Source organism: Penicillium cosmopolitanum, assembly GCF_028827165.1.
Source record: "Penicillium cosmopolitanum strain IBT 29677 chromosome Unknown utg000009l:1.0-9042332.0:1.0-9050551.0, whole genome shotgun sequence".
Taxonomy (NCBI): Eukaryota; Fungi; Ascomycota; class Eurotiomycetes; order Eurotiales; family Aspergillaceae; genus Penicillium; species Penicillium cosmopolitanum.
In genome coordinates, this window is record NW_026622679.1 from 4,827,272 (window position 1) to 4,840,579 (window position 13,308).

The window sequence follows — 13,308 nt, forward strand, 5'->3', positions numbered from 1 at the left end:
TGTTGTCTCTCTTGCTTCTCTCCCTTTATCTGCAGTGCGTATACTGCTATCGAGCATTCCTATCTTTCAATAGGAATTTAAATGTCTTAAACGAAAATATATATGTTTCTATAGCCAAAACTTGAATATTCTTCAGATTTTAGACTTCAAATATTCCAAGGTTAGTTCCCAACACTATTTAGAGTATAGTCACTGGTTAAAGCCTCTTGAATAGAGATGGTTGTTCAGATATAAAGTTGTAATTTATCATATTTACTATGTGTTTTGGAGAGGCCGGCTCGTATGTGGCCAGCTCGCTTACGAAACACGTTAACTATCAGACAGTTACGGTGGAGCCTATTCTAGTTTAGTTTATCACCCTTCCGGTTTAGCACTGTTGGTCCCCTGCGTGGTATCTTATCGAGTGGCAGAATCCTGCCAGGTAGGTGGGCGGTAGGGTAGCCCAGGCATGGTGGTGCGGGTGTTGGTAGTAGTTAGTTAATTAGTTAATATAAGATGGGAATGCTCGATAGCAGTCTGCATACTGCAGACAAGGGAAGAGAAATAAGAGAGATAACACCACACCCGTAGAGTACACGTATTATAGAGAGTAGACAGGACCCTAGAGATAGAATATTCAGAGCATCCGAGCTCTGTCACTACCGGCGCACGTAATCCACAATAAGGAACGATAACATTAACCCAAACGGTAGGTGGTGGTAAGGTAACTATCACCAAGGGCTTATATACAAAATGGGAGCAAGGCCTGAGGCCTACAACGTCACCTGATATCACCAGAGCGATTCCCCCACTACATTAACTAGTATAAAATGGGAATGCTCGCTGGCAGTCTGTCAAGCAGACAGGTCGATCGCGAAGAGACAAAACCACTACACTTGCAGAGTACAGGAACAAGATAAGCAAAGCGTGACGCTATAGAGAGATAATCAAACGAGCAGTAACAGAACCTTTCATACGCAGTATATCGATACCGCAACCTTAGCAGCCTTAGTAGAACATTTTCATAAGGGGGAACATATATATTGTTATTAATAGTATCGAACGAACGCTACTTAATCTCACGAAACAAAACGGTAGCCTTGTTGCTAAGGCCTCCATCACATAACTACAGGATACCGATGTTGAGAGCGGGAATCCCCATTACACTAGTTAGTTACTACCACTGGTAATATAGTGTACAGCTGCGAGAATCATAAACATGGGAAATAGGTATAAGTGCAGTTGTCAAAAGATAACTACCAGGTAATACTACTTAGATCATAAATGACTAACTAGTACGGAGTAGACCCTAATGTAGTGCTCGGCTCCCCCAGGTGCTTGCCTGTAAAATACGGTATCGGTGTATCACCAGGTTACATGGGTCATTTAAGCTCCTTGGCGCCAAGACGATGGCTTGGTCCAAACTGTACTAGCTACTGTTAGTACAACAGTAAATAGTTATAAAGGAATCTAGTGCCCGCGCGAGTTAGCGGGCCTCGACTTTCCAAAATATTCTCAAGTGCAGACTTGAATTTATTTTTTTTCAGATTCCGCCATGTCACTGTCAAAGGCACTAGACAAGGTGCCCGCAGGAGTGCCACTCCCTTGGAAATTTCACCATGAAAACTGGGAGAAGCCATGGGAATCTCAGTCGGGAGACTTTCCACCACAGGAGACTGAGCGCGAGCATGGGCTGAGACGACGTGATATCAAAAGCAAGCTCCATAGGCCTAAAGGAGTAGCCAGTCAGCTTTTGCAAGAGCAAATCAATCGCTGGCCATGGGGATATACGATATATCGAACGGTCTTTACCCCGGAATCCGACAGTCACTGGGACACTGCCATGGACGCAATCCAAGGAAACATCTTTGCCACTCTTGAAAGAACGCTACGAGATGGACCGAAAGAGAACGAGGATGCACATCGAATCTTACGCGACGGATATCGCACCCTCGTGTTCCAAGATAAAACTACCCTCGATGGAGCCAGTATCGATCAAGTTCGGCAGCAATTCAAAGATTTTGTTACAAATGAGTTCTTTCCTGTTGGTGTGCGATTTCGCTGGTGTCTGGTCATAGATGCAGAAGCCATTCAGTCATTTTTGCGCTACCCTCAACCCGTTGAAGCTTCTGACTTATCGAAACCTGGTGCGATTGAGGAAAATGGTGCCTGGGTGACAGTTGTGGACCCTGAATATGAACCCAGCTCAACTTCTAGGGGCAGGGGTCGCTTATATCAGGGGTTTGTGCGGTGCCATCTCAACAGACTGCTGTCCCTTGCATGGGCAGGATCTATGAACCACATTTCTAAAATGAATCGCCGCGATGCAGATGGTGTTTTATGGTACGAAGAAAAGATTTAAGGGCCTAGGAGTTCCCAGAGAGGAAGAAGGAAGTGAGGAGCCGAATAGGAAATCTTGTCATGATAATCAGAAAAAGACATATGCGAAGTCGTTCACATTTACTGCACCGATAGAAAACCCTCCAACTTGAGGTTCTTAAAACTACTTAGTAACTATGCTTCAAATCTTGCAAGGACTCGGACTACGTCACGCACGATCCCATTTCCGCAATGATTATAGGAAACTCACTATTTCTCAATAGTGATTCAATATTCTATTACTAGTGTTGGACCAAGTCTTCTAGCAAAATTCGTTTTTTTTTAGTCCTGCCTACGTGCTATTAGTATTAGTATTAGTATGTCTTCATTGTTACAACTTGAAGGTGTGAAGTCTCAAGTATCACGTCAATAGACATTTGATTCTGTCCGGCTGCTATCTCACTATTCATGTTCTCTTCCTAAATTAAAGCATGCTTCTAGTAAACATCTTTTACATTGAGCTTAACCTTTTTGCTGATTTGGCCTCGAAGGTCCTTGATGATTCGGAGTACCTTAGCCCTTTGCTTGCTGTTTTTGTTCTTCCATGCATCTTCCATTTTCTTAAGTGCTTCGGTGAGCCAGTCTGTGGAATCACTGACCATGTCGTTCAAATGATTCTCGAACCACTCATCCCAGCAATCCAAGAGTTTGGCGCTCTTTCCCGTTGATTTATTGTATTCGTCTTGTGTGAGCTTAAGCTCCTGCCGAAGAAGCTTGTTCGTCGCCTTTAATCGTTTCCAGACCTCAGAGTCATTCAAATAACTGAATACAGAGATTGCCTGCAATAACTGTTATCAACCAGTTGCTGTCATATTAATTGGAAAATATAAATCATACCCGTTTAATGCCGGTCAATGCCTGTGACGGATTGATGTTTTTGATGGCAGAGGCCAATTTAGTCTTAGCCACAGGATCGGCACCGCGCCATATCTATCTCATAGTATTTCCCGATCAGCAAAGTTGAAATAGACGGGGCAAAAATCAGGAAAAGACGCATATTGTGTCAACTCACCGTCGCTTTCATTCCATTTAGACGCTTTTGTAACAAACGGAACTGCTGGTCGTTTCTTGAGCTGCCAAGTGTTTCCATGATTCTTTCAGCCGGCTTTCCTGGATTGTACCCGCCCGGAAGTGCAGTAGTTCCCCTCAAAACGTCCTGATTGAAGAAGCCGAGGAAAAAATTGCAATCTACTCCGCAGCGCGCTGTCTCCGCAGCCCACTTGAAGAATAGGGACATGCTTTGTAGCTCAATGATATGTTCCGCTTGGTTACGTTAATAATCTTCGAATGAATGAGAGATAGAGCCCGGGCTATTTGACCTACTATGGTAGTTTGACGTTGCCGTCAACGTAACTGTTCTCACACTTGTTTGTGTGTTGGTACAAGTCACATCTTGGTTATCAATAGCCTCACTTCGGATGGGATCATTGGTAGGCCATTGTCCACTGCTCGGAAATCCCTGGCGAAAAAATTCTACTTTTACCTGAAGTAAGCCATCATCACACAGGAAAGAATCTTTCTCTCTGGATGTTCGCTTATCCAGGATATGAAGTACGGCATTCTGGGCAATTGTCAGTCTAATTTGGTCTGAAATAGTAGTTTATTTCAAGAAACTTACTTTTTCGTCCCATTCCAAATGCCTTCGCGCAATGTCTGATGAGGTTTCCTCTATGGAATCTGCATCAAAGCCTTCCTCCGTGCACAATGAAGGATCATCTGTACAAGGGTCGTAATCGCATATAATATCAGTCCTACCACCATCAACAAGAACTTCGCTCCAAAGGTCTGGATCACATGTTATAGCGTTCGTTAGGTTGTAATACCCATATTGAACTACATAAGAATCGTGAGATGTGTTATCTGTGACGCCTTTACACATAGTCTCACACACAAGATTCGACCATCCCTTTTCCTTGACGTAATTGTTCCAAACTTCGCAAAGCGGGCCAACTTTAGCCAAGTTCGCAGCGGCGTAGGCAACGAACAGTTCTAGTAAGAAGGATCTCACTTGCTTTGAAGGTGGAAGCACAGACCGAACTGCCAAAGCCGTCGTCTCCACAGATCTCTTATTAGACCCTATCGCACAAGTCGGATTGCCTCCCCATGACTTTACGGCATCTTGAAATGTCAGAACATCATTTGAATACCGAGTTGTCTCAGTGTAATAAGCGGGCTCGCAACAAAGAGTCCGATAACCTCGATTATAACAGCCATGGTTACGGACATCCATAGCCACTTGAACTTTTCCATTCAAGCAGAAGCCGACACATTTCATGTCTTTTGAGAGGGCACCTTGATGTTGCTCCCACCCACAATTCTTCCATTTTCGGTTTTCCGTTTCGGTATTGCAGCAATATCTCTGTTCGCCGATTTGTCCCTTTGGCCAAACGGAGTCATCCCAACCACTATCATCTTGACACCAGTGCGCTCCACTGCCAGTGGCGGATCTTCCAAGCTCTGAGGTCATGGTACTTCCTTTATAAGAACAGGTACCAGTCTCACACAAAGGCCAGGCCCCCCAGTCGCACGTATCATAGAGAGCCATGGATGGGATCTCACTGGTGCAGCAAGCCGTTTGAGACGTATCAGCTCGGCAGCCCTTTCTAGTCGAACCAATTTCCTTCATATCACCAGGACATCCATCTTCACAGCGACCATTATTGAAGTCATACCAGCCACAGGTTGGCGATTTACCGGGTGGGCAGCACCATGAACGATAGCCTATACCTTCTCCGCACTCCGAAGAATCCATCATTGGCTCGCCGTCATAGTTCCTGAATTTATCATCACGTTCTATCATGTGCCAACCTGCTGGACACGGTAACCCGCAATTAGTCCAATGACAATGGTCGTGGTTCTCCTTTTCAGTGACATTCGAATTACCCATATCGAACTGCTTATCACCTATATACCCTGTGACCTTTCCCAGGGCCTTGGAGTAGTCTGCGTTTTTTGTATCGTGGCTCATTGCCCAGACCATCACTCCACCGAGACAACGTTTTCGTGCAAAGTTGGCTTTCAGCTTAAAGGTATCAGCGTCGTCGTATGAAACCCATTGGTTGTCCCAGGTATAGAGTTTGACTGCAGCATTCTTGTCTAGCGTCGGCTTGCCACCTTTGTCTTCACGGATCTGATCGATCTCGTTATTCAGCAGAACTCCAACTTCTCGACTGCACTCGCCCTTCAAACCGCCGGAAAAATACATACATCCCGGCTTGGTGCAAGCTGGGTTGATGGTATATGCACGACCGTAGAAAGCTAGGCCCATAACGACCATGTCCTTCTTGATGTCATTTCTCCAAAGTAGATCCAAGGCGAGGTCGATCTCTGTCAGGTTGGTGTGAGCATTGAGGTATTCGCCTGTCCATTTGTTGCCCATGTCCCAGGTTCCGTGGAGATCATATGACATGATATTGAAGAAGCTCACTGATTTAGCAAGAGCTTTAACGTCAAAGTGCTGAAGATACCAATATGATGCAGGTAGGGTGATTGAGATTCCATTTCGACCACCAGATTTATCAAGCTCTTTCCTCAAATTTGCCATGAACTTCGAAAAATTCTTGAAGTCCTCTGGACGCCCGTTGCGGTCAGTTGACTCAGGATATTCCCAATCGAGATCAATTCCATCAAACTCATAGGTCGCCATGAACGAAAGTAGTGATTTAATAAACTTTTTCTGGATACTCTCCGATCTAGCAATATCGGAGAAGACTGTTTGAGTAGGACCAGGATCATTGAAAGTCCAACCTCCGAGAGCAATGAAAACCTTCAAGTTTGGATCGCCTTTCTTCAGAGTGGTGACGCGGGTGTAGAGTTCGACATCGCGCTCATCTGCGGGCTTGACTTGGTAGGTTTCGGGATCGATTGTCGCAAAGGCAAAGTTGATGTGGCTGTAAACTCCACCAGGGATATTCTCAGGCCAGAACCGGTTGCATGGTCTCCGAGACGCCCAGCCTTCAAAGTATCCGACTACTCGCTCTAGCCGTCCACTTTCAGAGCAATGACCTCGATCAACAGTTTTGTTTCCGCACTACAATGCGACCTATTGTTAGAGAAAAAAAACCCCTTTAAGAATATCGCGTGAGATCCATGGGTGCTTGGTCGAGAACTTACAAATTCTTTTGTCACTCCACAAAATCCCTTAGAAACTTAGTATATGCAGATCGTTTCAATAAAGTACGACAAACTCACAAATTTTGAGCAGCAAACATTGAGAGGGCATTTCTTCGACGTCGCGTACTTCAACCCATAGTCTCCCGGGTCACATTCAGCTTTTGAATCGCAACCTGCCACACAATTCTCTTTGCCACAAAAGTCAGGCCCTAGACCACAAATTCCAAACTTATTACTATGTGGTTTTGATTTCGAATGTTAGATATTATACCACATTCTGCGAGACAGCTTTCATCTTACCAGCATCCCTCTGGACAGGGATTTGATGCATCACATCCAAGCTTGTAATCACAAGTATCGACACATCCAGCACCACAGTGCTCTTCAGTTGTTCCACAGAATCCATCTTTTGAACTGTAGTGATAGGAAAGACTACATTAGATAACCAAGTCTTCAGTTCAAAAATCAACAATAACTCACCAGCAGCCAGTAGCACATGGGCTTTCTTTGCTACATCCTTTTGCAACTACATTTCCGATCAGGATGCTGAAGACAAAGATAAGCAGGAGGCTCTTTAAGAGCCCCCAGCGTTTTCTTAACATATTTCCAATATCCCGGTGCCTATGCAGAGCACAGAAGCTTTTGTTGACAATGACTTGGATGCGATATACACAAAATAATTCCTATTAAAAACAATTCGGATCAAGAACAACATCCGCAATTTCATGACCAGAGAAAGATTTCCAGATAGCTAGACGGCCCCTGTCATCCTCCGGTCTTTCCGTCGGTGGATTCCTTCTTTCATCTAGTTTCGAGCTATTAACATGCGTCTCCGAAGCGAAATTCTGATTATGGAGTAGCGTGCTGAATTTTTTGCTTTCCGTGGAGTGGTATCGTACTAGAAGCGAAGAGGCGTGTTACATAGCTTTGAATGTTAGATGGCTATCCATATATTTCAATCGATCTAGTCCCTAGCTGGATACGCATGTTACATCGTTCTATTGTCTTATGAAACAAGACCAGGGTCTTCCGCCCCCGTTGAGCATCGGGCCCTAGTACTAGTAGGTATCGTTAGTATAGCCGAGCTGTAGCATGAGATTTTGGTTACTAGTAGTATATTTGATTCACTATTGAGATTCATGGGAAATTCACAAGTGAACAGGATGATCGGAAATTAGGTGGGACATTACTAGTCGTAGTACTTTGGATAGTTAACTAACGGATGTCCTTACCTAGTACCTGTTAGCTCCAAGCCACTCAACCATATACTACTACCAGTAGGCTGAAGCTGTGAGGAAAAATTGGCTCAAAATAAGGGTCTCACGCCCAGATTCAAAATCGCAATTTCCACCAATAGTTTGATGTCTTAGATGATTGGCAACGTTTCTCTCTTAGATGCATGCCAAGCAGCCGGATCGTTTCTAAGAGGCCGGATCAATGCCAAGGATACGGAGAAATTCAGGAACTGTACGGAGTACAAGTGGTTCATACTGACTAACTATTTCACACTACTGGAAAGAGGCAAACAATGGCTCGAGCTCCACAAGGCTATTATAGCCCAAGAAAATAAGACTAACTTGCAAAAGCGAGGCATGGGGCAACCACATATCGAAGAATGGACTAATAGTAATTACATCCTGCCAAGACCGTTCGCTTCGCCTCAACAATTTATGGCAATCGATAAGAATTACAACATGGAAATCTAGAAAGAGAAGGGGCCGGAGAAGAATTGAATCCACCAGAAGAGAAATAATAGACCCGGATATTACCGGATGCTGAAAGAGGATTGGTATGTTGCAGTCGATAGTGGTCAAAGTTCGCTTGGAAATAAAACCTACCTTTGACACACTTGGTCTTTTCTATCCAGCAATTCCTAGTACTCCAAAGGCTACCAGTCGTCACAATGAAGTGTTCCGCTCTTATTGTCGGGACAGCTCTTCAGGCACTGGCTGTCATAGCCCACCAGAGTCATGGGAGGCATTTGGGGCATGCCCACCTTCATGAACATTTCCATCGTGGAGTAGAAACCGTTTCAAGTACAGCGGCTGATCGCACTGAGTCGGCCTCTTCTCCAGTTAGCTCTCCTCGAGATGGACTGGGCGATGCCACGGAGATGGTAGCTCTTGCTTTGAAGAAGTTGTCAGTGGTGAACAAACAGCGTTACGAAAATATCACCTACAACAAATATGAGTTCGCCGACTCTGATCGCGTAGTTGGCCAGAAGGTTAACGCACCTCCGCTGGATTATGCATCTGGAGACACCCAGAGACCTCGTCCCAGTGGCGCGCATCAGAAACGCGATGAAGGTAACTCGAGCTCGATCGGCCAGGGTGCATATAGTATCCCTATTGAATTGGCACGAGCGGCTCGTATCCTGGCCGAGTCAAAGCCTCCCACTCCCTCGACTGGAGAGCATGAGGAATTGGCAAGAAAGGCGAGAATGAAGTACTTCTCGCCATCGAATGACACCAACACCCCGCAGCAGACATACAAACATTCTAGTGGACTATATGAGTATGCAACGCCATCGCTAGATAATATTTCTCTTGGAAATACTTTTAATACCGAAGAGGTTGGAAATTTATCCAAGAGAGCTTCGAGGTCAGGCTATTGGATGGCGAACCTGGAACAGCGAGGCCTTAGCCCTTATGCACCATCAGGTTATAAGGTGTTTCGAAACGTGAAGGACTATGGGGCAAAAGGTCAGCATACTATTTAGATTGTCTTCCCGTTTTTCCGAAGTCATTACTAAATAAAGAGAATATTAACAGGCGACGGAGTGACTGATGATACTGGTATGATACTTTTCATGAGTGGGCAAGAAATGCCAAATGAAATCAAAGAAAGCTAATGCTCAATTTCAATTTTAGCCGCAATCAACAAAGCCATTGCAGATGGCAACAGATGTGGTGCCGACTGCGGCTCTAGCACAATTTACCCAGCGGTTGTCTTCTTCCGCCGGGTACGTACCTTGTTAGCACTTCGATCATTCAGTATTATAACACCCAGTTTCTCGGAGATGTAAGTTCAAAACCTAAGAAATCCGCCTTCGCATGTCTCCAGTCTCATCAAAAATAGCCCGGGAATTACCCAACCATCTTAGCTGCAGGAAGTTTTGTCGGTTTAGGTGTTATTACATCAGATGTCTATGTGGGAGATCAAGAAGAGTGGTACGTAAAACTTTTACACCTGCAAGCCTCTTCAGTTGTTAAATCATTCTGTTCCGAATTGACGAGCGCTCTAACTTTGATGGTAGGTATATCAATACGAATAATTTCCTCCGTAGTGTGAGGAACTTTAAAGTCGATATCACACGTACTGATCCCAGTGCCTACGTCTGTGCTATTCATTGGCAAGTTGCACAGGGCACGTCCCTTGAGAACATTGAGTTTTACATGTCTCAAGCAACAGGAAACACGCAACAAGTAGGTCTCATTTTGGGTTTTACTCAAAGTTCCCTTACTCATGTCTTTTGAAAGGGAATCTATATGGAAAATGGGAGCGGTGGATTCATGGCGAATTTAACATTCGTTGGTGGTAATTTTGGGTATGTCTCCTACCTCCTGCCTGGGCCGGAATATGAAGGGATCCGACTCTGAAATTAGAGGCAGTGCATATCTAGGCAATCAGCAGTTCACGACCAGTCAGCTAGTATTTGTTCAGTGCAAGACTGCCATGCAAATTCATTGGGATTGGGCGTGGACCATGCAGGATGTTGTTATCGAAAGCTGTGGAACTGGTATTACCATCACAGGCGGGGTGAGTCTACAATTACCCAAAAGTACTCTTATCCCTATTATACTCGAATCTAATGACAAATTCAAACTAGGCTGGAGGCCCAACGTCCACTGGTCAGGGCGTGGGATCATTTATTCTCGTCGATGCTATCATTGCCAACACGCCTACTGGTATTGTAACATCGCTTTACGGCGAGAACTCCACGGCATTTCTGCTGCAAAATGTCGGTTTCTTTAACGTGAAGAGTGCTATTTTGGCAGAGAAAGCCTCAGAAATAATTCTTGCAGGAGGCAATGAGGTCCTGCTTGACGCATGGGGCTTCGGCCTCTACGTCAACTCCAGTGGAATCCATTTCGCTCAAGAATCCGAGTTTCCCACTATGACGCGTGAAGAAAGTCTCGTCGGAGAAAACAAATATGTGAAAGCAAACTTGTTTACCCGTCGGAGGCCGCAATACTACGACTTGGGACAGAGCCAGGTTTTCGATGTGAAAGCTTACGGTGCCAAAGGTGACGGTGTCACTGATGATACTGCTGCTTTGAACGGTGTTCTCTCTATAGCGGCCAATCTCTCCTCCATCGTGTTCATTCCGCATGGCATATACGTCATCAAGGACACCTTGAAGATTCCAAAGGGGTCCCGTGTCATTGGCCAGGCATGGTCGCAAATAATGGCTAGCGGGGAAAAGTTCCATGACGCTGAAACCCCTCATGTGGCCGTTAAGGTTGGTGATCCTGGGGATTTGGGTATTATGGAGATCCAGGACCTACTTTTCACGGTTTCTGGGCCGACCGCCGGCGCCGTACTATTGGAATGGAACATCCATGAGTCCACTAAAGGCTCAGTAGGCCTGTGGGGTAAGTTGGAAACTTGCACTCTTTAACTCTGATATTTCCTTAACAACTTCTTTACCAGATTCACATTTCCGTGTTGGTGGTGCCAAAGGCTCTAAGCTCCAAGCTGCTAATTGTCCCAAAAAGTCCGGTCACGTGAAAAAGGACTGCATTGCAGCTTCACTTCTAATGCACATTACTCCTAAAGCATCTGCGTACATGGAAAATATCTGGGCTTGGACAGCCGATCATGATCTTGACATTTCCTCACAGGACCAACTTGATGTCTATTCTGCCCGAGGTATTCTGGTCGAGAGTTCGGGTCCCAGCTGGCTATATGGAACTGCATCCGAGCACAATGTGCTTTACCAATATCAGATTTCCAATGCAAAGAATCTGGTTATGGGAATGCTACAAACTGAGTCGCCTTACTTCCAGCCCATTCCCAAAGCCCCTGCTCCCTTCTCGATCGGCACCTTCCCAAGTGACCCTAATTTTGAAGATTGCCGCGATGATTCTTCGATATGTGCTGTGTCCTGGGCTGTTCGCGTGGTTGATTCTTCTTCGGTGTACTTGCTGGGATCTGGTAAGTACTAGTATATTCCCACAGTCCTTCGCTTCACATAGACCTATCTTGCTACTACTATCAATTTTTATATTGGCAGCTCTAATAATATTATACAGGAATGTACAGTTGGTTCTCGGACTATTCTCAAGACTGCCTCAATACGGAGAGCTGCCAACAGCGCGTATTTTATATTGAACAAAGCAGTGATGTTTGGATCTTCAACCTGGTTACTAAAGGAGTTCAAGAGAGCATTAGCCCACATGATAGTGTCCCTTTGTGGTCAAGGGATGTCAAAAACGGATACACTTCCTCTTTGCTGGGATGGTATCGAAAGCCAACTGACACCGTGGGACAACGAAACTTCACAGGATACTACCTTTACTCGAGCCCAGAGGATGATGGTTTGCTTGAAGGGTTGTCCTCTGCATGCCAAACTGCAATGACCAGATTGATCAATTGTCCGGATGAGACCTATTCTTTCCTCGAGCGAAGCTGGCCAAGGTCGTATACAAACAAAACTATCGCCAAAATGGTCTGTAGTACGGAATGCGAGAAGTCGATGCAGACTTGGTATGAGGATGTTACCCATCACTGCTCAGAATTCGATACTAAAGAGGACGTCATGAACTTCCGCGGTGGCGTTCTGTGGGCTGGTTGGAACCAGACATGTCTCCAAGACCCTGAAAGTGGCAAGTATTGCAGTGGTGAGTCAACCACCTTCTCTGCAACTCTTCATTGCCGGGGCAGAGAATGATCCTAACATTTCGTCTCATCATAGATGTGGTTGAGGCATTCCCAGCGGTCAGGTTTGCAGAAGATATGGCCAAGCAGGATTTGTGCTCCTACTGCCATACAAAAATTCTCACAATGGCACAATCCTCCCCATACTCGTTCTACGATGAAAGCTATCGGAAAGTCCTAAAACTCGTGAAGGAAAAGTGCAGTTTGAGCGGAGATACCGATATTGCACCACCAGTTGAAGATCACACTGAAGAGCCAAATGACTTTTGTGGGTCTGATGTCACCTACACCACCGTTGAGGGAGACACTTGTGATTCCATCGCCAAGAAGCATTTGGTTTCTTCAGCGGCCCTCTTCATCGGAACCGAAGAGATTATCAGCTGTGACCACATTAAAGCAGGCCTCGATATCTGCCTGCCATTTTCGTGTGATAATGTCTTCACATATCCTGCCAACTCCACATGTCGCACCATTGAAGATGATTTTGACATGGATAGTGGCACATTGCGCCGTTTGAATCCCTGGATTAATGGTGGATGTACCAATCTTCAGGACTGGGCTGTCAACTACGGACGTGTTCTCTGCGTATCACCACAAGCAGGTACCCATACTCATTTGACTCCTCCACCTGGTGTCACTTCGTTGCCCGGGTCTAGCACTGGCTACACCGAACAAACCGTGGCACCGCCTGAAAATAGCACGGTGGCAGCTGGCACTACATTAAAATGTGGACGCTGGCATACAGTCATTAAGTATGATGAGAGCTGCACAGCAATCTGTGTACAAGGTGGTATTGAATTTTCGCTGTTTTTGGCTGTAAACCCATCTCTATCGGCAGATTCCTGCACCTCGGATCTACATATTGGAAATGCATATTGCACAGGCCCAACGCAGGGCTGGGGTGTTACTGATTCTAACTCGACAGTAACGACTACAACTACAGCTACCTTTGCTTAA

At 45.4% G+C, this 13,308-nt stretch overlaps 4 protein-coding genes across 4 annotated transcripts; 2 read left to right on the forward strand and 2 right to left on the reverse strand.

Moving 5' to 3' along the window:
* Positions 1-1,534: 1,534 nt before the first annotated feature.
* On the forward strand, positions 1,535-2,341 carry N7509_009871 (uncharacterized protein; the record flags this gene model as incomplete). Its single annotated transcript, XM_056634508.1, has 1 exon — positions 1,535-2,341. One exon carries the CDS (start codon positions 1,535-1,537, stop codon positions 2,339-2,341), a length of 807 nt encoding a protein of 268 aa, XP_056485128.1.
* Positions 2,342-2,795: 454 nt separating this feature from the next.
* Positions 2,796-3,448, reverse strand: N7509_009872 (Chitinase II; the record flags this gene model as incomplete). The annotated part of the gene is made up of 3 exons (XM_056634509.1): positions 2,796-3,146; positions 3,196-3,288; positions 3,371-3,448. 3 exons carry the CDS (start codon positions 3,446-3,448, stop codon positions 2,796-2,798), a joined length of 522 nt encoding a protein of 173 aa, XP_056485129.1.
* A 510-nt stretch (positions 3,449-3,958) lies between these two features.
* Positions 3,959-6,004, reverse strand: N7509_009873 (glycoside hydrolase family 18 protein; the record flags this gene model as incomplete). Its single annotated transcript, XM_056634510.1, has 1 exon — positions 3,959-6,004. The coding sequence occupies one exon, from the start codon at positions 6,002-6,004 to the stop codon at positions 3,959-3,961; it is 2,046 nt and encodes a 681-aa protein (XP_056485130.1).
* A 2,370-nt stretch (positions 6,005-8,374) lies between these two features.
* On the forward strand, positions 8,375-13,308 carry N7509_009874 (uncharacterized protein; the record flags this gene model as incomplete). Its single annotated transcript, XM_056634511.1, has 12 exons — positions 8,375-9,173; positions 9,243-9,266; positions 9,342-9,433; positions 9,466-9,492; positions 9,550-9,641; positions 9,728-9,896; positions 9,951-10,018; positions 10,083-10,230; positions 10,301-11,066; positions 11,125-11,628; positions 11,727-12,314; positions 12,389-13,308. The coding sequence occupies 12 exons, from the start codon at positions 8,375-8,377 to the stop codon at positions 13,306-13,308; spliced, it is 4,197 nt and encodes a 1,398-aa protein (XP_056485131.1).